The 26,219-nt window shown below is 42.4% G+C and overlaps 1 protein-coding gene across 2 annotated transcripts; it reads left to right on the plus strand.

Moving 5' to 3' along the window:
• The first annotated feature begins 509 nt into the window (after window positions 1–509).
• Window positions 510–25,348, plus strand: LOC132382974 (dynein axonemal light chain 4-like). Of its 2 annotated transcripts, none has more exons than XM_059953594.1 (4): window positions 510–605; window positions 7,001–7,090; window positions 13,823–13,906; window positions 24,374–25,348. In XM_059953594.1, the coding sequence occupies exons 2-4, from the start codon at window positions 7,022–7,024 to the stop codon at window positions 24,536–24,538; spliced, it is 318 nt and encodes a 105-aa protein (XP_059809577.1). In that variant the 5' UTR covers window positions 510–605; window positions 7,001–7,021; the 3' UTR covers window positions 24,539–25,348. The 2 variants fall into 2 exon arrangements, with proteins under 2 accessions (XP_059809577.1, XP_059809578.1); XM_059953595.1 differs by having other exon boundaries at window positions 595–618.
• Window positions 25,349–26,219: the final 871 nt, after the last annotated feature.

Here is a 26,219-nt window from a genome sequence, read left to right on the forward strand (position 1 = left end):
GGATTTGCTAAGTATGCCCGCAGGAAAATGAATCTTAGTTTTGTATATGGTGACATATATGCACTTTGATAATAAACTTTTTTTACTTCTTTTTTCGCCCCACCCAGTCCCACCCTCTAGTAAAATTGACATCCAAACTGACCAATCAACGTTGGAAAAAGGCGGTACTTCAATTGGTTGCTAAGACGCAGAACTACACTTCGGCAACTCATCGATCCCCAGCTAATAAAAATTTTCTGATTGCTTTCTCAAACCGTTAAAATTATGATAACAATCCATTGATCCAAATGCTGGAATCTTTTCGCCGTTCATTAAATCTTCACCGAAAGAATCCCGGGAGGCCGCTAGTGATTGATGGGTCTATTATCCACTCATTTTCCGTATGTTGGAGAGGCAGCCAATTAATTCTAGAGGAAGGCGGGACCCCCAGGCCCCGCCCAGCACTGGCGGTGTGAGTAGCAGTAATTCCAACCAATGCCCAGTGGAATCTGAATAGGAATAGCCAATCACATACATACTGGCGGGACTTCCGCCAACCACTGTTACTAGGACCCGGATCCTGTCCCTAACAACGGCTTGAGTTGAATGAGGGAGTTGCTGCGGAGGTGAGTTACCTGGGTGAGTGGGGGCAGGGTGGTTTCTTTACTGGGAAATGTTTTGTTTATCGCCCCTCCCCCTTTACGCTGTATAGTTTACCGAGGTGAGGGGCTTTTGGAATGGCTGTGGGACGTGATGGAGGGGGTGGTTGGTTGGTGAGAATGGGCAGGTGGCTGTGGGTGTAGCTTTGGCCTCAATAGGTTCTCCTCGGCCGTTTTTAACCCAACAAGGTCCCAGAGCCAGCAAAGTAATGGGTCGGCCGTTTCAGTACGCTTGATTGTAGGATTCATGTTGTGGTCCCCGGAGTAAACTTACAAATTTCATGGGGGGGGGCAAGTTATTAACAAAAGAGCCCCGATTGTGCTGAGTTTATATATTTAGAAAGAAGAGGTAAAGGCGATTGGCGAGCTGCTTGCACTAATAGAGAAGTACAGTACAGAAACAGGCCCATTACGACCCTCTGAGCGAAGTTTCCCCTCATGTTCCCCATAAACTTTTCACCTTTCATCCTTAACCCATGACCTCTAGTTGTAGTTCCACCCAACCTCAGTGGAAAAAGCCTGCCTGCATTGCCCTATCTATTCTCCTCATAATTTTGTATACCTCAATCAAATCTCCTCTCAATCTTCTACATTCTAAAGAATACATTCCAAACCTATTCAGTGTTTCTTTATAACTCGGGTCCTCCAGACCCGGTAACATCCTTGTAAATTTTCCCTGCACACTTTCAGCCTTGCTTACATCTTTCCTGTAGGTAGGTGACCAAAACTGTGCACAAAACTCAAAATTAGGCCTCATCAATGTCTTGTACAACTTAAACGTAACATCCCATCTTCTGTTCTCAGTACATTGATTTACAAAGGCCAGTGTGCCAAAAGCTTTCTTTCTGATCCTATCTGCCTGTGACATGACTTTCAGTGAATTATGTACCTGTATTCCCAGATCTTTTTGTTCTACTACATTCCTCAGTGCCCCGCTGGGTAAGACTTATCGTCGTTGGACCTACTGAAGTGCAGAACCTTGAACTTGTCTGCATTAAGTTCCATCTGCAATTTTTTCAGCCCATTGTCCAGCTGTCACAGGTCCCTCTCACTGTCCACTGCACCCCCAATTTTAGTGTCATCTACAAATTTGCTAGTCCAGTTAACCACAATATCATCCAGATCATTGATTACAGATGACAAGCAACAAAGAACCCAGCACCAATCCCTGTGGCACACCACTAGTCATGGGCTTCCCAACAGAGAGGCAAACCTCAATGACCACTTCTCCCTCAAAGCAGATGTCTCAACCAATTAACTACCTCATCCTGAACCTTCTTGACCAACCTCCTATGCGGGACCTTGTCAAAAGTCCATATTGACAGCATTCACTTACTTGGTAACTTCTTTGGAAAAACTCTCTAACATTGGTCAGACATGACCTACCTCGCTCAAAGCCATGTTGACTATCCTTAGTCAGTCCATGTCTATCCAATTACATAAATTTATCTAGTACCTTAGAATACTTTCTAACACCTTTCGCACAACTGATGTCAGACTCACTGGCCTATAATTTCCTAGTTTCTGTTTAGAGCATTTTTTAACTAGCAGAACAACTGTTCTCCAGTCCTCTGGAACTTCTCCTGTTGCTAAGGATGTTTAAAAATCACTGTTAAGGCCCCAGCAATTTCTGCACTTACCTCCTGTTGGTGTCCCAGGGAACACCTTCTTAGACCCTGGGGATTTATCCACACTGATTTGCCTCAGAGTAGCAAACACCTCTTCTGTAATCTGTGCAGGGTCTGTGAAGCTGATGCTGCTTTGCCTCACTTCTGTAGACTCTGTATCCGTCTCACAAGTAAATAACAGATGCAAAAAATGTTTAAGATCGTCCCCATCTGTTTTGGCTGCGCATATGGATTGCCATTCTGGTCTTCCAGAGGACCAATTTTGTCCCCAGGAATCCTTTTGCTCTTGACATGCCTATAGAATGCTTCAAGATTCTCCTTCACCTCTGCTAGAGCAACTTCGTGCCGCCTTTCAGCCTTCTTGATTTCTTAAGTGTTGTCTTGCTTTTCTTGTACTCCATAGCACCTCATTTGTTCCCACTTGCCTATACTTGTTATGTACCTCCTTTTCTCCCCCCATCTTAACCAGAGCTTCATATCTCTTGAAAACAAAGGTACCCTACACGTGTTATCTTTACCTTTTTTTCTGACAGGCACGTACAAGCTTTGTACTCTCAAAATTCTGTTTTTGAAGGCCTCCCACTTTCTAAGTACTCCTTTTCCAGAAAACAGCATGTTCCAGTCCATACTTGCCAGATCATTTCTGATACCATCCAAAATGGCCTTTCTCCAATTTAGAATCTCAACCCGTGGATCAGACCTCTCTCTTTGCATATTTACTTTGAAACCTATGCCATTATGATCATTGGATACAAAGTGATCCCCGACATGAACTTCTGTCACCTGCCCTGTCTCATTCCATAATAGATCAAGTATTACACATTTAGCATTGGGACTTCTATATACTGATGAAGGAAACTTTCCTGGACACTTTTGGCAAGCTCTATCCCACCTAGTCCTTTTAAAGTATGGGAGTCCCAGTCAATATGTGGAAAGTTAAAATCACCTATTATCACAACGTTGTGTTTCTTGCAACAGTCTGCGATCTCTTGACAAATTTGTTCCTCTAAATCCCTAGAACTGTTGGGTAATGTAGCCCCATTAACATGGTCATACCTTTCTTATTTGAAAATTCCACCCATAACACCTCACTGTCAAGTTCTCCAGTCGGTCCTGACGGTGCACTGCCGTGACATTTTCCCTGACTAGTATGCCACCCCTTCTCCTTTAATCCTTCCCACTCTGTCACGTCTAAAACAACAGAACCCTGGAGTATTGCGCTGCCAGTCCTGCCCATCCTGCAACCAGGTTCACTAATTGCTACAATGACAATTCCAGGTGTTGATCCACCCCTTGAGGTCATCCACCTTTCCTACAATACTACTGGCATTGAAATATACGCAACTCAGGACACTAGACACACCGTGCTTAACCTTTTGATTTCTAACTTTGTCTTACCAACCTCTCCACTCCCTCCTAATATCTAAATCATTACGGATCAGAAAGTCAACTTGGCCCACTAAATTTGTACTGGCATTTTTTAGAGCAGGTTATTTGGTTCCACTTACCCGTAGCCTGCAAGTAGTTTTCCTTAATTCACTTGTAACAAAGTATTTCACTTGCAGGCATTTCCACATCATAGCTACTCTGTGCCCTTTGTCACTTTGAATCTGTGTCCTCAGACCTTTGAATATCTCCCAATGGGAGCAGCTTGTCTCGGTTTACCAAATTCCTAGGAAGGATTTAAAAGGATTCAGAGTACATTTATTATCAAAGTATGTATGCAGCATACAACCCTGAGGTTTTTCTTCACCACAGACTACCTCGACATAAATAAAACCATGGAGCCCGTTGAAAGAAAAGCCTCCACACCCCCATGTAAAAAAACAAAACAGCGCAAACAGCATCAAGAACATCAACCCCCCCCCTCCCCATGTGCATAAAACAAATCCTCAAAGAAGGAACAAGCAAAAAACAATATAAAACGCAAAATTGAAAGAGTCCATATTCTCTTCAGCACGGTGTTCGTTATCTTCAGGCCGTCCTAATTCAAAGTCATCCAAAGTAGCAACAGGGGAAGGGATGACCGGATGCACATTATAATGTGAACTACGGTCGAATCCACAAACTGCAGACCCAAAACTTCGGTACCATTCTCTGACAGCATTGACGGAGAGAACTGAACTGAATTGACTTTATTTCTTGCATCCTTCATATAAAATCTTTACTTTACGTCTCTGTCTAAATGTGCAATCATAGTAATTTATAATAAATAGAACAGTCACTGTAACATAGAAATACACTCAGATCAGCAGGAGTTAGTCAGTCTGATGGCCTGGTGGAAGAACCTGGCCCGGAGCGTGTTGGACCTGGCTTTCATGCTGCGGTACCGCTTCCCGGATGGTAGCAGCTGGAGCAGTTTGTGGTTGGGGTGACTCAGGTCCCCAATGATTCTTTGCGCCCTTTTACCACACCTGTCTTTGTAAATGTCCTGAATCGTGGGAAGTTCACAACCACAGATGCGATGGGCTGTCCGCACCACTCTCTGCAGAGTCCTGTGATTAAGAGAGGTATAGTTCCCATACCAGGCAATGATGCAGCCACTCAGGATGCTCTTAATTAGAGATCGTTTGAATGCAGGAACCTTCCCTGAGGAGCAGCAAGTAGGAGAGAGAGACCGAGAGAGTCTGTTATACGCAGGCACCTTTCTCTGGCATCAGTGAGCCAAAGGCAGGGTAACCAAACTAACATTAATGCCCTCAATCAACCCAACATTCCAAGCACTGAGGCTCTGATTATATTTGGTTGCCACTGTTGGGCAGGCCACATTGCTTCTACTCTTGTGAAGCAGTCTCCTTTCTGTGACAAATCCCAGAACAAACTTATGGTGGACTTCAGTAAAAACTCAAGTGTCCTTTTGAAAGGGTGACGAGAGTGCAGGAACCACCGCTGACTTCAGGAAATCCCTGGCCTGTGAGTTTTGAAAGGGGATATGGAGCATTTCGGATGATATTTTGGTCTGGCATCTGGTGCGCACACAAGTCCTCTGTAAACAGTGGTAGAAGTGTACCACTGTTATCTCTTCCAAACTGCCATCTCCAGCTCCATCTGTAGAAGAGTCTGTAGTCCTACATTGGCCCCCTCGGTTTCCTCGGGATTACAAAATCTGAGTGGAAGAAATACTGAGAAACAACTTAATGCCAACATTTGATCTTTCTAAACCAAGCTTGATGAAGTTCATTTCCAGTAAATCTCTCAACCTTGCCTCATGGAGACCACCCCCAGGTTCTCTGTGTAATTTAAGATGAAGTCTCAAGTCCATGGAGCCTTTTGGGTAAATCTTATCCCATTGGATTCTGTTGATTGCTAAGGTTATCATTTGAGAGTAAACCAAAATAACATTCATTTATTCCTCCTTCCCTTTCTATTATGGTCCTTTGTCCTCTCCTGTTGGATTCCTTCTTCTTTAGACCTTCACTTCTCCCAAATATCACCTTTCAGCTTCTCACTTCATTCCCCCTCCCCAACCTACCTACCTTCCCCCTCATCTGGTCTCACCTATCACCTTCCAGCTTGTACTCTTTTTCTTCCTTCTATTTTCTTATTCTGGCTTCTTCCCCCTTCCTTTCCAGTTCTGATGAATGGTATGGCCCAAATGTTGACTGTATTCTTCTCCATAGATGCTGCTCAAACTGTTGATCCTCCAGTATGTTGGTGTGTGTATCATATTACACCACCTTCATCACTGAGTGCCATGTCTTATGATGTAAGTGATTGTGGTTTTGACCATGAATGTTCTTGGCAAATGTAGATTGGAGGACTGCTTTGTAAAGCACAGAAGGCAAGATCTCCCAGTGGCCACCCATTTCATCTTGACTTCCCATTCCTATACGGTCATGTCTGTCAATGGCCTCCTCTCCTACCTTGATGTGGCCATACCTAATATTCCATTTGGCTAGCCTACAACCTGATAGCATGAACATTGACTTCTCTGACTTCTGGTAACTCCTCTCTTTTTGCATTCCCCATTCTGGTTCCCCTTTTGAACCCTTCTCTTCTCCTGACCTGTCCGTCTTCTCGTTCTGATGCCCATCCTCGTGCCTTTCTTCCATGCTACATTGTCCTCTCCCATCAGATTAACCCTCTACCTCTTCCACCTATCCTCTGACTTCCTTTTATACACAAGTTGCTCTTCTATCAAGGCCCCCTCCCTCTGTAGATTTGCACTTGTTCAGATATTCTGGAACTTCCACTGCATGGGGCTTGTCAGCAGTGGTTGGCAACTCATCTAGAAGGAAAACACTGATCTCAAACCTCTGCTGTTTTATAGCTATACCCACTCGTGGGAAGGCTTTGGGAGTGAACTCTGTGAAAAAAAAATTCAGAACTGGACTCCTTAAGGCAGTCCTATGATGAATTCTACATTGACTGGCAAATCCTGCAATGCTACTGGTGCCAATCTGTATCGGTCTCTACTATTACTTTGGGTTGATTGGATGCATGGTTGCGGGAGTGGGGAGCTTGCTACATGGGCAACAGCTTGCTCTTTATATTGTACTGCCAGGCTTGCATTTTTAGACAGCTAGGACGCAACCTCCATGATTGACTCTAACCAGCAGAGGCCTCACTATCTGGTGTAAAACATCTCCAGCTGTCCTCTCCCTCAAAGAAGAATGACCAAAGAGAGCAGAGTGATTAGATATTCTGAAAATCCAGTAGATTAGTTAATATAACATTTATTGCCATCATCTTTTTGAAATAGAAAATTAAGTTTCTATTTTCCTTTTCTCCTAGCTGGGGTGAGGTGTGTCTGCAATGGCAGAGCCAGAAGCAAAAAAGGAAGAGCCGGATTCCAGACGTCTTCAAACCTTCCCCATCGTCAGAGTGAGTTTCCCATCAAAGTGCTTTAACTTCGTTCCCGCTTGCAGCTGAAAGTTCATATAATCCAAAGACCACCTCGGCTTCTGTATTCTGTGTCGCCCGTGGCCCCTAGGTGTGCCATTCACTCAAAACATTTTTAGTGCCTGAATGTTCCTCACAGGTAGCAGCAGGTGAATCTTTAACTACTGAAGCCAAATTCATTCATTCAAACCAGAGGACATGGGTCAAAGGTGAAAGGTGAAAAGTTTAAAGGAAACTGGGGGGCTTCTTCGCAGAGTAGTGGGAGTATGGAATGAGCTGCCAGATGAAGTGGTGAATGTGGGCTCATTTTTAACATTTAAGAAAAACTTGGACAGGTACATGGATGAGAGGTTTATGGAGGGATATGGTCCAGGTACAGGTCAGTGGGACTAGGCAGAAAAATGGTTCGGCACAGCCAAGAAGGGCCAAAAGACCTGTTTCTGTGCTGTAATGTACTATGGTTCTATGTACCGTGTCATACGATGTGGGCGATCATGGTATTCCCGTGACCATGATTGTTATTGGCAAATTTTTCTATCGCCATTGCCTTCATCTGAGCATTGTCTTTACAAAATGGTGACCCTGGCCATTATCAATATTCTTCAGAGATTGTCTGCTTGGTATCAGTGGTTGTGTAACCAGGACTTGTGATATGCATCAGCTGCTCTCGTGGCCTTGCGTGACCCCCGATAGGTGGGCTTAGCATATGCTACACCTTGCCCAAGGGTGACCTGCAGGCTAGCGGAGGGGATGAGTGCCTTATACTCCACCCCACCACCCCAAGCCATATATCCAGTAATAACTGGGGCCCTTTAAATTACCCTTCAGTATATAAAAGGGCCCCATTTATTGAAGCCATATATTTGGCAACTTATCTCCCTTCAATCTTGTTGAGCTCTGGGCTTGGAAGCTGTTTCACAGGCAGTAATTGTTTAATTGATTTATTAATCAATTGATACTTTGAATGTCCTTATTGATTTAGTCATTGATATAACTGAAACCTATTAGATATAATAGGGCAAGTGAGGTTATTTGTAAACCTGCGCATCAATGTGTGGCAGACATTCGTAAAGGGTATTGATTGAGATGATGGACTTCTGTCATATCAACTTCTGACAGATCAACTTCACTTCTGAGTATCTTGTCACTGGATTTAATTCCTGTTCAAATTTTATATGCAGATTTTCCCTTGGGTCACTGTTGTATCACAGCGATAACCATGCTAGTCGCTCCTTGGGTGAAAATCGAACAATCCTAGGGTGCTGGATCAAGATTCAAGTTTATGTATCACGTGTGCATCGAAACATACAAAGAATATAGAACAGCACAGAACAGGCCATTTGGCCCACAATGTTGTACCGAACCAGCTAAAAGGCAAATCAGAAACTCTAATCCCTCCTACCTACACAACGTCCATATTGCTCCATCTTCCGTACATTCGTGATCTTATAAGCCTCTATCTGATCTCTTCTCAGCCTCCAGCGCTTCAGAGAAAACAACCCAAGTTTATCCAGCCTCTTGTGATGGCATGAGTCTTGTAAGCCAGGCAGCGTCCTGGTAAACCTCTTTTGCACCGTCTGTAAAGCCTCAACATCCTTCTTATAGTGGGGTGACCAGGAATGTACAGTAAAATATATGTTTGTGTTAATTATGTTAACTGTCAGCATACCCAAGAGTATGTTGGGGGCAGTTGGCAGGTGTCACCACGCATTTCGGCACCAAAATAGCATGCCCACCATGCTCAGCAGAATAAAACTGAACACAATAAGCAATAAAATAACAACAGCCATGTTCCTCCCTCTCAGTCTTCTAACCTCAACAAGCAGTCTTATTCAGACTCTAGCCTCTCTTGTACTCCGATTTGGACTTGGACACGTTGAAATTGGGCCTCCAGCTACCCCAGCGGCCTCAGAGATTCACAGACCCGGGGATCTGGCCAACAGCCCATAACTGCCAGACTTCTGTTTCACCCCGCAGGCCTTGACCCTCCGCATCGACCCCAAAGGATGGTGCTGCGGAAGGGATCGTCCAGGTGCTCAGTGATCTCAATTCAAGCTGTTTGAAGTTAGAAATTCAGATTTAGGTCCCTGTTCTTAAAAACTAACCAGAATAAGCATGAATATGTAACTTACTCCCTTTTTCATACCACACTCCCACCCATGTGACTAGCTACCATAATAAATGAGCAACACAGTATACAATGCAGATAGAAAACATGCAGGGCCCCTACACACACAATTCTACCACTTATCTCCACTGGAGAGGCAATTTATAGCAGCAAATTAATTTACCAACCTACGTGTCATTGGGAGTGGGGAAAAAATGGGAGTTAACATTTTTGTAAAAATGGTCACAAGGAGAATATACAAACTATACATCGACAGCAACAGAGTCCAGGATTGAACCTAGGCCACTGGAGTTCTGAGGCAGAATCTCTACTAGCCGTGTCACTTTAACATTCTCAATTAATCGGAAAATCAATGTCTTTGCCTTCACAGATGTGTCTGACCTATTGCTAATTGAATTGACTTTATTTCTTAGATCCTTCATTACTCCATCTAAATGTGCAATCTGCAATCATAGTAATTTATAATTTATAATAAATAGAACAGTCAGTGTAGTATAGAGTACTCTCAATTCAACGTGAGTTAATCAGTCTGTTGGCATGGTGGAAGAAGCTGTCCCAGAGCCTGTTGGTCCTGGCTTTTAAGTTGCGGTACTGGTTCCTGGATGGTGGCAGCTGGAATAGATTGTGGTTGGGGTGACTCGGGTCCCCAGTGATCCTACAGGCCCTTTTTACACACCTGTCCTTGTGAACTTCTCATGATTCAGGATATTTACAACTACAGATGCGCTGGGCTGTCCGCACCACTCTCTGCAGAGTCCTGCGATTAAGGGAGATACAGTTCCCATACTAGGCGGTGATGCAGCCAGTCAGGATGCTCTCAATTGTGCCACTGTAGAAAGTTCTTAGGATTTGGGGGCCCATACTAAACTTCCTCAACCATCTGACATGAAAGAGGTGCTGTTGTGACTTTTTCACCACACAGCTGGTGTGTTCAGACCACATGAGGTCCTTGGTGATGTGGATGTTGAGGAACTTTAAGCTGTTTACCCTCTTAACCCCAGAGCCATTGATGTTAATAGGGGTTAGCCCATCTCCATTCCTCCTGTAATCCGCAGCCAGCTCCTTTGTTTTTGCGACATTGAGGGAGAAGTTGTTTTCTTGACACCACTGTGTCAGAGAGATGACTTATTCCCTGTTGACCACCTTGTTATTGTTTGAGATGAGGCCAGTCAATGAAGGGTTGACGGCAAATTTACTTAGCAGACTTGGGTGTACAGGAGTAAAGGAGGGGACTCAGTACACAGCCCTGAGGGGCTCCTGTATTGAGAGTCACAGGGTTGGAGGTGAGAGAACCCACTCTTACAATATTCTGGCAATCTGACAGGAAGTCCAGGATCCAGTTACACAAGGCAAGGTGCAGGCCAATGACTCTGAACTCCTTGTTCAGCCTGGATGGAATTATGGTGTTGAATGCTGAACTGTAGTCCAAAAACGGCATTTGCACGTAAGTCTCCTTCTCCAGGTGTGTAAGGCTGGTATGTAGAGCAGTGGCTTTTGTGTCATCTGTCGATCGGTTGTGTCGGTAGGCGAATTGTAAGGGGTCCGGTTTGGGTGGTAGCAAACTGCAGATGTAATCCGTAACCAGCCTCTCAAAGCATTTGCTCATTATTGAGGTGAGTGCAACAGGACACCAGTCGTTCAGGCATGTTAGTGCCTTCTACTTTTATTTCACATTTCTAGCTCTTGCTGCTTGATTATGCATCTTTTAGGTCAAATTTAAATACTGTCTACCCACAAGGTCAGTTGATACCATTTGCATTATTGATTTTTGGTTCCATTAGTGGTTGATGCTGGTTAGTGATGTAAATTTGCTGTGATTTGTGGTAATTAGACACTTGTTGAATTTAAACAATCTAATATTCCAGCTGCAGTTCTACTTTTTAATTTTATTTTATTCAGCAAAGTAGCACGGTGTAGGCCCTATGCCCTTTGAGCCACACCGCCCCAGCAGCCCTGCAACCCCAATTAACCCTAACCTAATCATGGGATAATTTACAATGACCAGTTAACTACCTGATATGTTTTTCAACTGTGGGAGGAAACTGGAGTACCCAAGGAAAACCCACACATTCCATGGTGCAGATGTACGGAGACTTCTTGGAGACGGTGCCGTAATTGAAATCCATAATACCCCGGGCTGTAATAATGTTGCGCTGCTATGCTACCATGGCACCCACGGTTTTAGTTCTGTCTTTTTTATTGACTTCACGTTGAGACTGCCCTCTTTCCCTGCAAAATCTGACCCTAAACCATACTAAGAGGGCATGTTGACAGACACTTAAATAGTATTAATGAGGGCAAATGAAATTGGTGTAGATGGGCAAAAAGGTTTGATTGGATGTGGTGGAACGAAGAGCTTGTGGGCTGTACAACTGACTGTAGGGTATTTGGACCTGGTTTGTTCAATAGATGAGGGTGACAGAGAGGTGCCATGGTGTGTTCCTGTATGAGATTATCTTAGAAATCCATTAGTTGCAAGTCACTTATACAATCTAATGTTCAAAGTATGTATACAACCTTGTAAATGGCCACAAAATAAAGAAACACAATATACTCTTTTAAAGAAAAGCCCCACACAAGACCATTAAACGTGCAATTAAAAAAGAACAAATCACGCAAACAACAAAAAGCGAACGAATAACACACGGAACATTAAATGTCAAACTGCAGAATCCCCAAAAATTGGCCCACCGACTCGAGCTACCAAAGCGAGTGAAGTGGTCCAGGAGCCGTTGGCCCCGGCTTCTGCCAGAGAGTCATTGAGGCTACATCCACACTATTCCAGACAAATCTGTAACCGAAGCTTTTTCTCTTCGTTTTTACCCTCTGTCCACACTAAAATGGCGTTTTCATCCCCCGAAACCGGAGCTTTTCAGAAACGCTCTCCAGGGTGTGTAATTTTGAAAACACTGCTTGGGCAGATCAGTGTGGACAGCGTAACCGAGACTTCTGAAAAAGCTATCAGACAGCAAAGCGCTATTTCATTGTTTTCTTGAATGCAACCTAACAATTTCAGAACAGACAGCAACGAGACTGAAGCCAGAAAAGTTAGAAATGTACTCACCAAATACTTTGACCCATAACTTACTGAATAAATAAGTATACTCACTTTGATCTGTTTTCTGTCCTTGATCGTATGAAGGTGGTTTACCTATTTATGCAGGTACTTCTCTGACAATAGATCTGTAACAGCCTAATGTAAGATTATATGGAAATACAAGATAACACTGACACAGACATGTTTTATACATTTAACAAGGTGCTTTATTAATGCAACAGAGTTGGTCAGTTTTTCAATGTTCGTCTTCAGCCTGGTCATGCTGTCTGTGAACTTCCTGTTGGTTGCCTCCATACACTCCAGTATTTGTTTTTTTTTAGTTTTATGTTCTCCTGCACGCGAGCCAACAGCTGTACGTCGATTTAAGTTTTTCTAGTCTGTAACTACACAAACGTGCACTTTTACGGCAAGATTCGACACCAAACATGTCGCTTGTTTTTGGTAGATGTGTCCTGTGCATGCGCAGTAGGAGGAGATTCGCTGAAATCTCCATTTCAATGTGGATAGAGATATTTTCAAAAACGCATAGTGTGGACGTCTATTGTTTTTATGCAAAACTGGGGATTTCAAAATTATCCGGTCTAGTGTGGATGTAGCCTAAGTTCAGCACCTTGATGATGGTTGCAGGCCCCATTTACAGATCAGAGTAAAACTGGAAGTTCCTTGATCAAATTGCACATTTAGCGCTGAGGACATCAAGCATCTTAAACATCTGCCCTGGAGAAAATCTCTTCTAGAAATCTTGGAAATGTGAATGTATCTAAAGGATGCATTTTAGAGACTGGATGAAAAGTACATTGAGGTTATTAAGGAGTTTGACAATTTGCTGTGTAAGATGCAGTTCAGGATTATTCGAGCCAGCAATAGATCCCTCTGAAACAAAATATAAATCTATTTGTGTAATTGTTCCCAGATGTTTAAGGGAAATGAGATCATTGTAGAGATTAGTTGTGGCTTCAGTCCCTTGAGAGATTTCACCTCATTGAAAGCTGATTCCTAATCTCTTCAAAGCAAGGCAACAAGAAGCAAGCAGTCAATACAGTTCCTGAGTCTGCTCTGCTTTTCAGGGTGCTATGGTGGCGTATAGCGGAACGCTATTACAACTTGGGTTGTTGGAGTTTGGAGTTCAATCCTGATGTCCTCTACAAGGAATCTCTGTACATCCTCCCTGTGAAATGTATGGGTCTTTTCCACGGTCTTCCGGTTTCCTCCCATAGTCAAAAGGCCCACCAGATAGCTAATTGGTCATTGCAAATTGTCCTGTGATTAGGTTAAGGTTAAATCTGGTTTGTGGGACAGTACAGCTTGAAGGACTGAAAGAGCTTATTACGTGTTGTATCTCTAAATAAATACATAAAATTAGCTCTGCTCGTGGTTGATGTGATCTTCAAATCTTTAATTCTCAAAAACGGGGGAAAAAAGCCTTGAATGTATTGAATAATGCAGCCTTAATACCTCTGAGGTACAGAATTCTAAAGTTTTGTTGACTCAGGAGAATTTCCTACTCATCCCAGTCATTTGTTTCCAGCATTGCGATATGCCAGAGGAAATGAAGGTTGAGACAATGGAACTGTGTGTCACGGCTTGCGAAAAATATTCTGCAAATAATGAGGTGAGTCTGTCAAGTTCTCGTGTGGCATTTTTTGTGGGTGGGATGGTACACCTCCTTTGTTAAGGTGTCTGAAAAGTCTCCATGATGCCCCTCCTGGTGAAATAGCCTGCCAGCATGTAGAACTTTGCCACAGCACCAAATCTGTGTGCTCTTCAAAGGGAGAAAATAGTGATCACATGAACTGTGTTCCTGCTTGCCAAGGAGAATAAAATGCAAAGTTCTTTATAGGCATCCATTAGTCTTGTGAGTCCATGGATTTGTGTCTTGGAAGGTTTTCAGGGCACAGGCCTGAGCAGGGTTGTATGGGAGACTGGCAGTTGCCCATGCTGCAAGCCTTCCCCTCTCCACGCCACCGATGTTGTCCAAGGGAAGGGCACTAGGATCTAAGCAGCTTGGCACCGGTATCGTCGCAGAGCAATGTGTTGTTGAGTGCCTTGCTCAAGGACACAACACGCTGCCTCAGCTGAGGCTCGAACCAGTGACCTTCAGATCACTAGACCGATGCTTTATCATATAACCATATAACAATCACAGCATGGAAACAGGCCATCTCGGCCCTCCTAGTCCGTGCCGAACTCTTAATCTCACCTAGTCCCACCTACCTGCACTCAGCCCATAACCCTCCAATCCTTTCCTGTCCATATACCTATCCAATTTTACCTTAAATGACACAACTGAACTGGCCTCTACTACTTCTACAGGAAGCTCATTCCACACAGCTATCACTCTCTGAGTAAAGAAATACCCCCTCGTGTTTCCCTTAAACTTCTGCCCCCTAACTCTCAAATCATGTCCTCTCGTTTGAATCTCCCCTACTCTCAATGGAAACAGCCTATTCACATCAACTCTATTTATCCCTCTCAAAATTTTAAATACCTCGATCAAATCCCCCCTCAACTTTCTAAGCTCCAATGAATAAAGACCTAACTTGTTCAACCTTTCTCTGTAACTTAAGTGCTGAAACACCAGGTAACATCCTAGTAAATCGTCTCTGCACTCTGTCTAATTTATTGATATCTTTCCTATAATTCGGTGACCAGAACTGTACACAATATTCCAAATTTGGCCTTACCAATGCCTTGTACAATTTTAACATTACATCCCAACTTTTGTACTCAATGCTTTGATTTATAAAGGCCAGCGTTCCAAAAGCCTTCTTCACCACCCTATCTACATGAGACTCCACCTTCAGGGAACTATGCACTGTTATTCCTAGATCTCTCTGTTCCACTGCATTCCTCAATGCCTTACCATTTACCCTGTATGTTCTATTTGGATTATTCCTGCCAAAATGTAGAACCTCACACTTCTCAGCATTAAACTCCATCTGCCAACGTTCAGCCCGTTCTTCTAACCGGCATAAATCTCCCTGCAAGCTTTGAAAACCCACCTCATTATCCACAACACCTCCTACCATCGGCATACTTACTAATCCAATTTACCACCCTATCATCCAGATCATTTATGTATATTACAAACAACATTGGGCCCAAAACAGATCCCTGAGGCACCCCGCTAGTCACTGGCCTCCATCCTGATAAACAATTATCCACCACTACTCTCTGGCATCTCCCATCTAGCCACTGTTGAACCAATTTTATTACTCCAGCATTAATACCTAACGACTGAACCTTCTTAACTAACCTTCCATGTGGAACTTTGTCAAAGGCCTTGCTGAAGTCCATATAGACTACATCCACTGCCTTACCCTCATCAACATTCCTCGTAACTTCTTCAAAAAATTCAATAAGGTTTGTCAAACTTGACCTTCCACGCACAAATCCACGCTGGCTACTCCTAATCAGATCCTGTCTATCCAGATGACTATTAATACTATCTCTAAGAATACTTTCCATTAATTTACCCACCACTGATGTCAAACTGACAGGTCTATAATTGCTCTGACAGGTCTATATTATCCACTAGGCCACGTGCCAACAATGCAAAGTTCAAGGTAAATGTATTCCTAAAGTACGAATATGTCACCATATACTGCTCAGATTCATTTTCTTGCAGGCATTCACAGTAGAAAAGAGAAATACAATAGAATTGGTGGAAAAACTACACACATGTCACACAACCAATGTACAGAACTGTGAAAATTAAAAAAAACAAGTAATAAATAAGTAATACAGTGAACATGAGTTGTAGAGTCCTTGAAAGTGAGTCCATGAGTTGTGAAAGCAGTTCAGTGTTGTGGTGAGTGAAGTTATCCACTCTGGTTCAGGAGCCTGAAGGCTGAAGGGGAACCGAGTGGTGTGGGACCTGAGGCTCCTGTACTGGTGGCAGCAGTGAGAAGAGAGCCTGGCCTGGATGGTGGGGGTTCTTAGTGATGGATGCTGCTTTCTAGTAGGAGCACTCCCATGTAGATGTGCTCGTTGTTGGGGAGGGCCTTTTGTGTGATGGACTGAGCTGTGATGGTTGCTAACTCCATCTAAAACATGGTGGTTTGCACCTCTCAATCCATTATTTTTAATGTATTTTCATTTGTATTTTTACCAATTAATACACCCTTGTTTTCTGCATGTTGTTGTTACTGGTAATCCTCCTTCCCCAAGAATAGTGGTATTGGTTCTTGTACTGCTACAGATTAGCTTTATTTGTCACATGTACATGAAAACATACAGTGAAATGCATTATTTTGTATTAAATCAAACCAGTGAGAATTGTGCTGAGCAGCGCGCAGCTGTTGCCATGTTTCCGACGCCAGCTTAGGATGCCCACAACTTCAAAGGGGTAGGAAACTGGGGCACCCGCAGGAAAGAATGTGCAAACCTACAGACAGCGGCAGGAATTGAACCCCGATCTTACAGCTAGTGCTGTAAAGCACTGCACGAAGCACCACGCTGGTGTGCCACCCATAATACTATAATGGGGTTTGGTCGTGAAGGGTTCCCAATTGTTGGCCATGGGCTGATCTCCAGAATCATTGTGTTTGTGTGGGAAGGCACGTTATAAGAATCACCCCTTGTTATAATGATCAGAGAGGCACAGAGAGATCTGTATTTACTGACAACAACCTTTGTTGGTTAAACTAACAAGCACGTGAATTCATAAACTCAATACCTTGTGTGCACCGATTAAGTATCCCTGACTCTCCTAAATAGGCAAAGGTATTACCCAGGCAAAGGAGTCTACGCTGGATAGGTGTTCCTCGTAGACCTGATTCACTTGCCACATGTTCCACACAGGGTTGCTGACGCTTGTATCTGCGATGGTTGTTCTTCGAAGTTACTGCTGCCAGCACACACAAAGCAACCACTTTTATATCCATTCCTTATCAATTCAAATATTGCATTCCAATGTCATTAGTCACAGGTCATGTGTCTGGCCTTTAAAACCTTGTTATTGGCTGTGCTCCAAGCCAGCATCCATTTATTGCCCTATTCCCATCATGTGACAATCGATAATTTATGGTTCTTTGTTCTCAATCAGCAACAAGTTTGAATAATTCCAGACAGGCACCAACCCCAACATTCACAAACCTAAATGTTAAATCCAATTAAAGAACATCTCACAAATAACTTCTTACTTGGAAATGATCTCTAGTCCAACAGATTACCTGGAGCATCATTGTCTTCTTTAAAATCCTGATCAAGCCAAACAATTCAAGCTCACAAAATGGAAAACAGAGTGTCTTCTCAAAATTGCCACCTCCATCTCCAAGAGCACAACAAGAACAAAACTAAAAACATGAGGAAATCTGCAGATGCTGGAAATTCAAGCAACACACACAAAATGCTGGTGGAACGCAGCAGGCCAGGCAGCATCTATAAGGAGAAGCACTGTTGACGTTTCGGGCCGAGACTCTTCGGCAGGAACAAAAACAATTAGTCTGTCTGCTGCCACTATCTTCAATCCATTCAAATTCACTGATTTGTAGACTGTTGTTCTTTCTGGCGTCACTGTTCCTCCATCTTTAACTGCCCTCTATCATTGCTGTGTCTCCCTGACAAGGCCCATAACACTCACCCAGTGGCCACTTCATTAAGTACACTTTGTTAATGCAAATATTTAATCAGTCAATCATGTGGCAGCAAGTTAATGCATAAAAGCATGCAGACATGGTCAAGAGGTTCAGTTGTTCAGACCAAACATCGGAATGGGGAAGGTATGTGATCTAAGTGAAATGATTGTTGGTTCTTGACGGAGTGGATTGAATATCTCTGAAACTGCTGATCTGGCATTTTCATGCACAACAGTCTGTATGGTGTGAAAAACAAAAAAAACATTCAGTGAGCGGCAGTTCTGTGGGCAAAAATGCCTTGTTTATTAGAGAGGTCAGAGGAGTATGGTCAGACTGGTTCAAGCTGACAGGAAGGGGATAGTAACTCAAAAAAAAGTGTTACAACAGTGATGTGCAGAAGAGCATCTATAAATACATGGCACTTCAAACATGGGTGGGCTGCAGCAGTGTAAGACCACAAACTTGTATTACTGAGTGTATCTGCTGTGTACCTCTGCTGCCGCAAGTACCTTTCATTGCACCTGTGCCTACCCAAACTTGGGTGTATGACAGTAAATTCGACTCGGACTTTGGTGCAACTTTAATCGATTGAACTATTGGAAAGTAAAGCAGCAGAGGTTGACAACAAACTTCCTGGATGATATCTCCCCAAACATTGAGCAGAAATGAGGGATCAGAAGTATCCAGTAACATGCCAGTTGTTCATGGTTTATCGACCATCATGGCACCATCAAGGAGTTTTGATTCTCGTCTGGATGGCAGTTTATCAGCTCCAGGTTTGGGCTGTATTCCTAAACAGTTCAAATGAATGGCCAGATTCTCATCCACCAGAAACATATTTAATCAGCATGTTTGAGTGCGTGATGCTGTTGGGTCACAATGGGTCAGCTAAGTTACAAAATGGCATGGGACTCTAGGAGTAGCAGCTTTTTGTCTTCAACCGTATTGTGGAATTAGAAATACTAGATAGTGGAGCAACTTGTGGCCTCTTGTTTTCTTCATGCTGTTCTGGTTGTGGCTTAATTCTCTGTATCATAACCAAAGTTCAATATAATTTTATTTTCAAAGTACTTATGTGTCACCATATACAGCTCTGAGATACATGTTCTTGCGAACATACTCAATAAATCCATAATAGTGTAGTAACTGTAATAGAATCAGTGAAAGACTGTACTTACTTGGGCATTAAAACTGATGTGTAGGAGACAAACTGAAAGAAATAATAATAATAAATAAATAAGCAATAAATATTGAGAGCGTAAGAGGATAGGTTGTAGGAACATTTCATTAATGGGCCGGTGAAGTTATTCCCTTTGGTTTGAGAGCCTGGTGGTTATGGAGAAATAACAGTTCCTGAACCTGATGGTGAGAGTCTTGAGGCTCCTGTACCACCTTCCTGATGGCAGCAATGAAAAGAGAGCATGACTTGGGTAGTGGGGGTCCCTGATGATGGAAGCTGCTTTCCTGTGACAGTGCTCTGTGTTGATGCACTCAATGGTGGGGAGGGGTTCACCTGTAATGGACTGGGCTGTATCCACTACCTTTTGAAGGATTTCCTGTTTAAGGGTATCGATATTTCCATACCAAGCTGTGATGCAATCAGTCAATATACTCTCCTCCACACATCTCTGGAGGTTTGTCCAAGTTTTAGATGTCGTGTTGAATCTTTGCAAACACCAAAGGAAGTAGAAGCATTGCTGTGCTTTTTTCATAGTTGCACTTGTGTTCTGGGCCCGGGACAGATCCTCTGAAATGATAACACTGAGGAATTTAAAGTTGCTGACCCTCTCCACCTCTGATCCCAGGATGAAGACTGGCTCATGGACCTTTGGTTTCCTCATCCTGAAGTCAATAATCAGCTCCTTGAACTTGCTGACATTGAGTGAGAGGTTGTTGATATGACACCACTCAGCAGATTTTCAGTCTCTCTCCTGTATGTTGATTCTTCATCACTTTTAATTTTGGTGTTGTCAGCAAACTTGAATATGGCATTGGAGCTGTGTTTAGCCATGCGGTCAGAAGTGTAAAGCAGTAGAGCAGGGGACTAAGCACACACCTTGTTGTGCATCTGTGCTGATGAAGATTGTGGAGGAGATATTGCTAATCTGAACTGACTGTGGTCTGCCAATGAGGAAATCGAAGGTCCAATTGCGCAAGGAGTTATTGATGCCGAGGTCTTGAAGCTTATTGATTAGTTATTGAATGCCGAACGATAGTCGATTAAGATCAACGTGATGTAAGCTCCTTTGCCTCACATGACCACCTCTTTGTTGTCCTAATCTCTTTAGCCTCTGCCTGTATTCAGGTAGGAGATGAACAACCAAGTGATCAAATTTTCTGAAATTTGGTCTGGGCTTGGAGCGATAGGCATTCCTTATCTTGCACAAACAATGGTCCTCTGGTGCTACAGGTTATATGAGATGGTAATTAGGCAGGGGTTTCTTTAAACAAGCCTGTTTGAAGTCCATGACTGTGATTTGAAATGTATCGGGATGGACTGTTGATTGTTTGGAGACAGTATCATGCAATATCTCAGGAGCTTGGCCGCTGGTGGTATGTAAACTCCGGTGAGGATCACAGACAAGAACTCCCCAAGTACAGTCATCCCTCCTTATCCGCGGGTTCCCTATGTCTGGATTCAACCAATCACTGATTGGGAAAACCCAGAAGTTCTCTCTCCAGCACTCGTTGTTTGAGCATGTACAGACTATTTTTTTCTTGTCATTATTCCCTAAACAATACAGTATAACAACAATTTGCATAACATTTACATTGTATTAGGTATTATAAGTAATCTAGAGATAATTTAAAAGTACAGGCAGTCCCCTGGTTATGAACGAGTTCCGTTCCGAGTCCGTCTTTAAGTCGGATTTGAAGTCGGAACAGGTACATCCGGTATTATTTAGCGTCAGTTAGTCAAACGTTTGTCTTAGTATACAATTTACCTTTCTATGCATATAAAACACTTAAGAAATGTATGTATTTCAATAATAAACAACTGCATTGCTTAGCTTTCATCGGGGCAGGGCCTTTCACATGCTCCATTAAAATTGTTCCGATTGTTGACCAACGGTAGCTTAGCGCTTTTCCAATGTCGGATGGTGTTTCACCTCTTTCCGGTTGCTTTATTACTTCCACTTTATTTTCGATTGTGATTATTTTCGTGAACAGAAACACTGCAGATTCAGAGCTGCGCCAGGTCCTAAAGTCCACCGTACTGAGACAGGTTAAATAAGGTCCGGGGTTCCGCTGGGCCCTAAAAACCACTTGAATATCAGAGTTTTTTGTCGCAGGGGGTCCTGGAACCAATCCCCCACAGATAAAGAGGGCCAACTGTAAATAGAATGGAATGCACTTGATCATTAGGTGTTGTCGTGGAAACACTAAGAACACCGGATTGACTTCGAGTTTTGTTTAGAGTTTGTTAAGATGATATCATGGAGAGTCTGCAGCAGTCTCCACTGCCACCAGAACTCTGATTTTTAGGTTATACAGGACTCATATTTATACAGCAAGGTAAACAACTTTACATAACTTTGTTTGGCATCCCACGGTCAGTACATGATTAATTGCTTAAAAGACTTGTCGATTATCTCAGTGCAAGTCTAACAGTTCTTCCTGCTTTCTGGTATCGGGACTCATAATTTACCCCCTGAAGCATCCTCCCTCCTGGTTCCAGGGGCATAGTATCTTATTTATTGGAGTTTCTGGTACTGCGCTTATCATTCCAAGGTTATTCTCGACATGCATCAGCAGTCTTTTTTAAAAAATATTTATTTATTAAATTTTAGAAATTACACGAATAAATGTAATAGTAAAATAGTAAGAAAGATAATATTAACCCTCCCCCCTCCCCTTAACCCTCCCCCCCCCCCCAACCCTTATCTAAAGAAAGAAGAGAAAGATTGCCTGGATATCGGAGGATCCCCACATGCTCCATGGAGTTCAAAATAATTTTGATATTTATTTTTTACTTTCCCCAATTACTATAATTTTATCTTCAAAGGATCTATGTATTTAATCCTATCTTTTGTAACCCAATCTCTTTAATTTCTTATGCTCTGTTTCTGTTAATTGTGTTTCTTGTAAAAAAAAAAGCTATATCCTTTCATTTTCTTAATATATGTTAAAACTCTTTTTCTTTTCACAGGTCCATTAATTCCATTAACATTAAAACTTAAAAAATTAAGTAAATTAATCATTCATAGTACCTTGGGAATTCTTTAAAATTCCCCATGTTGTTATGAGTCTCTCCCCAATCATCAAGGCAAAGAAGAAGAAAAATAGAAAAAAGATAACTAATATATAAGAAAAAAAACACAAAATGCCCCCCCACTAATGTTGCGAATAAAAAGAACACAACATTACCCCCCCCTCCATTTTACGGGTCATGGCAATCGCCATGATTGTAAACGTGAAACTCGCAGCTATCGATCAGGAGCTCCCCCAGCTCCCCCGCAAAAAAAAAGAAAAATATATCAATAAAGAAAAGAAAAAAAAATTAATGTCTCTACTCTCAATTAATACTCCTCGACTGTTTTTTTTCTTATAAATGTCCATCAGGTCCAACCTTATTTCAGTCTTCATCATTAGTCCATTTCATTTCTATAATTCTTTTATCCTCTTCATGGGCATCAAGTAATTCTTGTACAAATTCCTCCACTTTCCGGTGGTCAATGAAGAATCTTCTTCCTCCATTATCCAGGAAAATTATCAATTTTCCCATAAAGATTTTTTCACTGCATTAAATTCCTTCCGCCTCTTCAACAGATCGTAGCCTATGTCTGGATAAAAAAAAACTCTTTTCCCTTCTTCTATCAATGGCCCATTTCTCTTTTTAGCACCTTGAGTAGCTGCCTTCAAGATAATTTCTTTATCTTGATACCTTAAACATCTTATCAAAATTGATCTCGGATTTTGATCTTGTTGAGGTTGTGGTCTTCAAGCTCTATGTGCTCTTTCAATTTCAATTACTTGACTTCCTTCTTTCATTTCCAAAATTTCCGGAATCCATTCGTGAAAGAATTTTATTGGATTTTCTCCCTCTGTACCTTCCATAAGACCAACAATTTTAATATTATTTTGTCTACTAGAGTTCTCAAGCGCATCCATTTTTTCCATCATCTGTTTTCTTTCTGCTGACCAGGCAAGCTTATGGTATTCTATCTTTTCTATTCTTTCTGTGTTTTCTTTTATTTTTACTTCTATCTCTATAACTTTATTATCTATCTTCTTTTGTTCTTCCACCACATTGTCAAGTGTATTCTGTATGCTTCTTATATCTGTTCTTATAGCTTTAAATTCATTCACCATATCTTTTCTTATAACCTTTAATTCATTGATTATATATATCAGGATATCTTTTATGTCTCCTTTAATCTCTTCCTTTTCTTTTTCTTCTGGATTTCCCAAAGAGTCTGTTTCAACTTCTGACTCACTTTCAATTTCACTTCCAACCATAGTTAAAGCTTGTATTTTTGTTAACATCTGTTCATGCATACTTTCGCGCATGCATTGTTCTTGCCGTTTCTTCTTAGAGACCACCGACATTGCTGCAACTTCTTTTCCCGCAACATCAGAAGTGCCTTGCACTTCGTCGGGAGAAGATCCAACTTGAGTCCGAGGCTTCGCCAAGACGGCTAGGCCTTTTTCCCCGCCGATTTGCGCAGTCTTCGAAGTAGTAGCTTTCTTCTGTTTCAGTTTAGGAGCCATATCAAAAGATAATCCTGAGTTGCTTATAAGTAGTTTCTAATAGATATTTGTTAACTCTTCTTCATTTAAACCTTATTTCATTACTTTTTGCGAGGGAGCTGGAATCCCAACGTCTCGACCCTACGTCATCACGTGACGTCCCCCGCATCAGCAGTCTTAAGCCTAGCTGCACCAGACTGGTCAAATATCCCATCATACACTGGTTTTAACCATTTCTACCACAGATGTTCAAGGTCGGGGAACATGACTTCAACAGAACTGCCACATTAGAGTTCAGTCCATCCTTTGAATTGGGAAGCCTTCAAGTCTGATCACCATATGTGGTGTGCTGGGAGTAAGCCATGTCTCAGTTAAACATGGAACACAGCAATCTCTCATTTCCTTTCAATACAGCAATCTTGCCCTCAGTTCCTCATTTTTTTTTTTCTCCAGCAACTGCACATTTGCTAGCAAGCTGCTGGGTAGAAGAGGTCTCATTCCTCTGTGTTTCAGCCTGGCTTGGAGTCCCCTCTTCCTGGCTTGCATCCGCTCAGGGCGATGAACTTTTGTTGCTTAAAAGGTGCTATACCTGCCTGCTGATTCTTTCAGAAGATTGTGAAATCTATAGTTCATTTAAAAGTACATTGCTTAAAGGGAAATTGCATGCTGCAGATTACAGTGAGTAATTCGAAAGAGGTATATTTTGAAGTACTGTATGTAGCCCACAGAATGTTGCTGTGGTTCATAAGTCCCACTTTGGTAATCTATTTTCCTATTCTTTTCCTAAACTTATTTTCTCTCTTTCCTAGACTGCAGCCAAAATGATCAAAGAAACCATGGACAAGAGGTTTGGAGCTTCCTGGCACGTTGTGGTTGGTGAAGGGTTTGGGTTTGAAGTCACCCATGAGATGAAGAACATTCTGTACATGTATTTTGGGGGCAACATGGCGGTGTGTGTGTGGAAATGCACATAACTGAACTGTGTGTGGAACGGCAGCACTGAACCCACCTTCCCTCTGTTCTCCAAATCCAGCTGTATGTCAGTCCTCCGCAACTCGTCGCTGATGACAAGTTCTGCACGTGGACATTTCAACGACTCCAAGGACTTTTTAGGGTTACAAGAGCTGCAGGAGTGAGAACTAAAGTATTTTTATTTCCCTGTTTTTAAGATAACATACAAAAAAAAGGTCAAACACAGATTAAATAGGTTATCCTGTTGAGATGCTGAAATATTAATGTGACTTGGAACAGTAGCAAGTTGAATAATCCACAGAAGGACAATGCTTTTTTTTAAAAAAAGATCTTGAATCATATTGCCATCGTTGCATGGCTGAAAGGAATGGATTTTCCTGCCAAGTTCCCAGAAGCTGAATTTTCACTATACCAAGTGGTTGTCAGAGAAGCCACTCCTAGATTTTAGTAGATCTGGCAGAACCTATTAACGTTATTGAGGTGGGGGAAGGGAGAATAGCGGTTAACTTTATATTCTGACTGGCAAATGAAACCTGGCTTAATCCTCCTGGCTCTTTGTCCTAATGACACTACACGCAGTTTAGATACACCTACATTTTTATTCTTCAACTTGTAGGAGAATAAGTTGGGAGGGGAGATAAGAAACCAGTCCATTTCACCATTAGTTCAGGGTAGCATTACCAGTTCTGGGTCGGAAATACAAGCCTTAGAGGAAAATTCTTCATTAGCTTGTTTAGAACTACTTGATTTTTTTTTACTTTTTTGTGATAGAAATGCTCTTACATGTTTTAATAAAAAAAAAATGAATGGTAGCTTTATGGTATACTGTGGGGTTTATCCTGCCATCAGGCTGTGGTGTGTGTTCCTTCAACAGGATCAGTCCATGCTTTCATTAACAGCTTGTACTTACTGCTCATTACACCGCTGGCATTTAGGGCAGCAATGAAGGTCCTCCATCTCTTATGGGGTTCAGGGTTTCCTTTATTGTGTCAGTAACACAGAAACTCTTGGTTTTCACTGCAGTCAGTCTTGGAGCACAGAAATACGGTGCACTCAGGTGTAGAAGGACTCTCCATTGCTGCTTCCAGAGCAATTTTGTTTTATCAGTTGTTAGCCCTGAGCTGAACCCATGAACCTGGAGGACCAGTGGACCTGCCTCTACCTTTTGACCTGTTTGGCATGGGTCACCAGTTCTGGTCACCGAATTATAGGAAAGATGTCAACAAAATAGAGAGTACAGAGGAGATTTACTAGAATGTTACCTGGGTTCCAGCACCTAAGTTACAGAGAAAGGTTGAACAAGTTAGGTCTTTATTCTTTGGAGCGTAGAAGGTTGAGGGGGGACTTGATAGAGGTATTTAAAATTATGAGGGAGATAGATAGTGTTGATGTGGATAGGCTTTTTCCATTGAGAATAGGGGAGATTCAAACAAGAGGATATGAGTTGAGAGTTAGGGGGCAAAAGTTCAGGGGTAACATGAGGGGGAACTTCTTTACTCAGAGAGTGGTAGCTGTGTGGAACGAGCTCCCAGTAGATGTGGTAGAGGCAGGTTCGATATTGTCATTTAAAAAAAAATATTGGATAGGTATATGGACAGGAAAGGAATGGAGGGTTATGGGCTGAGTGCAGGTAGGTGGGACTAGGTGAGAGTGAGCGTTCGGCATGGACTAGAAGGGCCGAGA

Source organism: Hypanus sabinus, chromosome 29 (assembly GCF_030144855.1).
Source record: "Hypanus sabinus isolate sHypSab1 chromosome 29, sHypSab1.hap1, whole genome shotgun sequence".
NCBI classification, from domain to species: domain Eukaryota; kingdom Metazoa; phylum Chordata; class Chondrichthyes; order Myliobatiformes; family Dasyatidae; genus Hypanus; species Hypanus sabinus.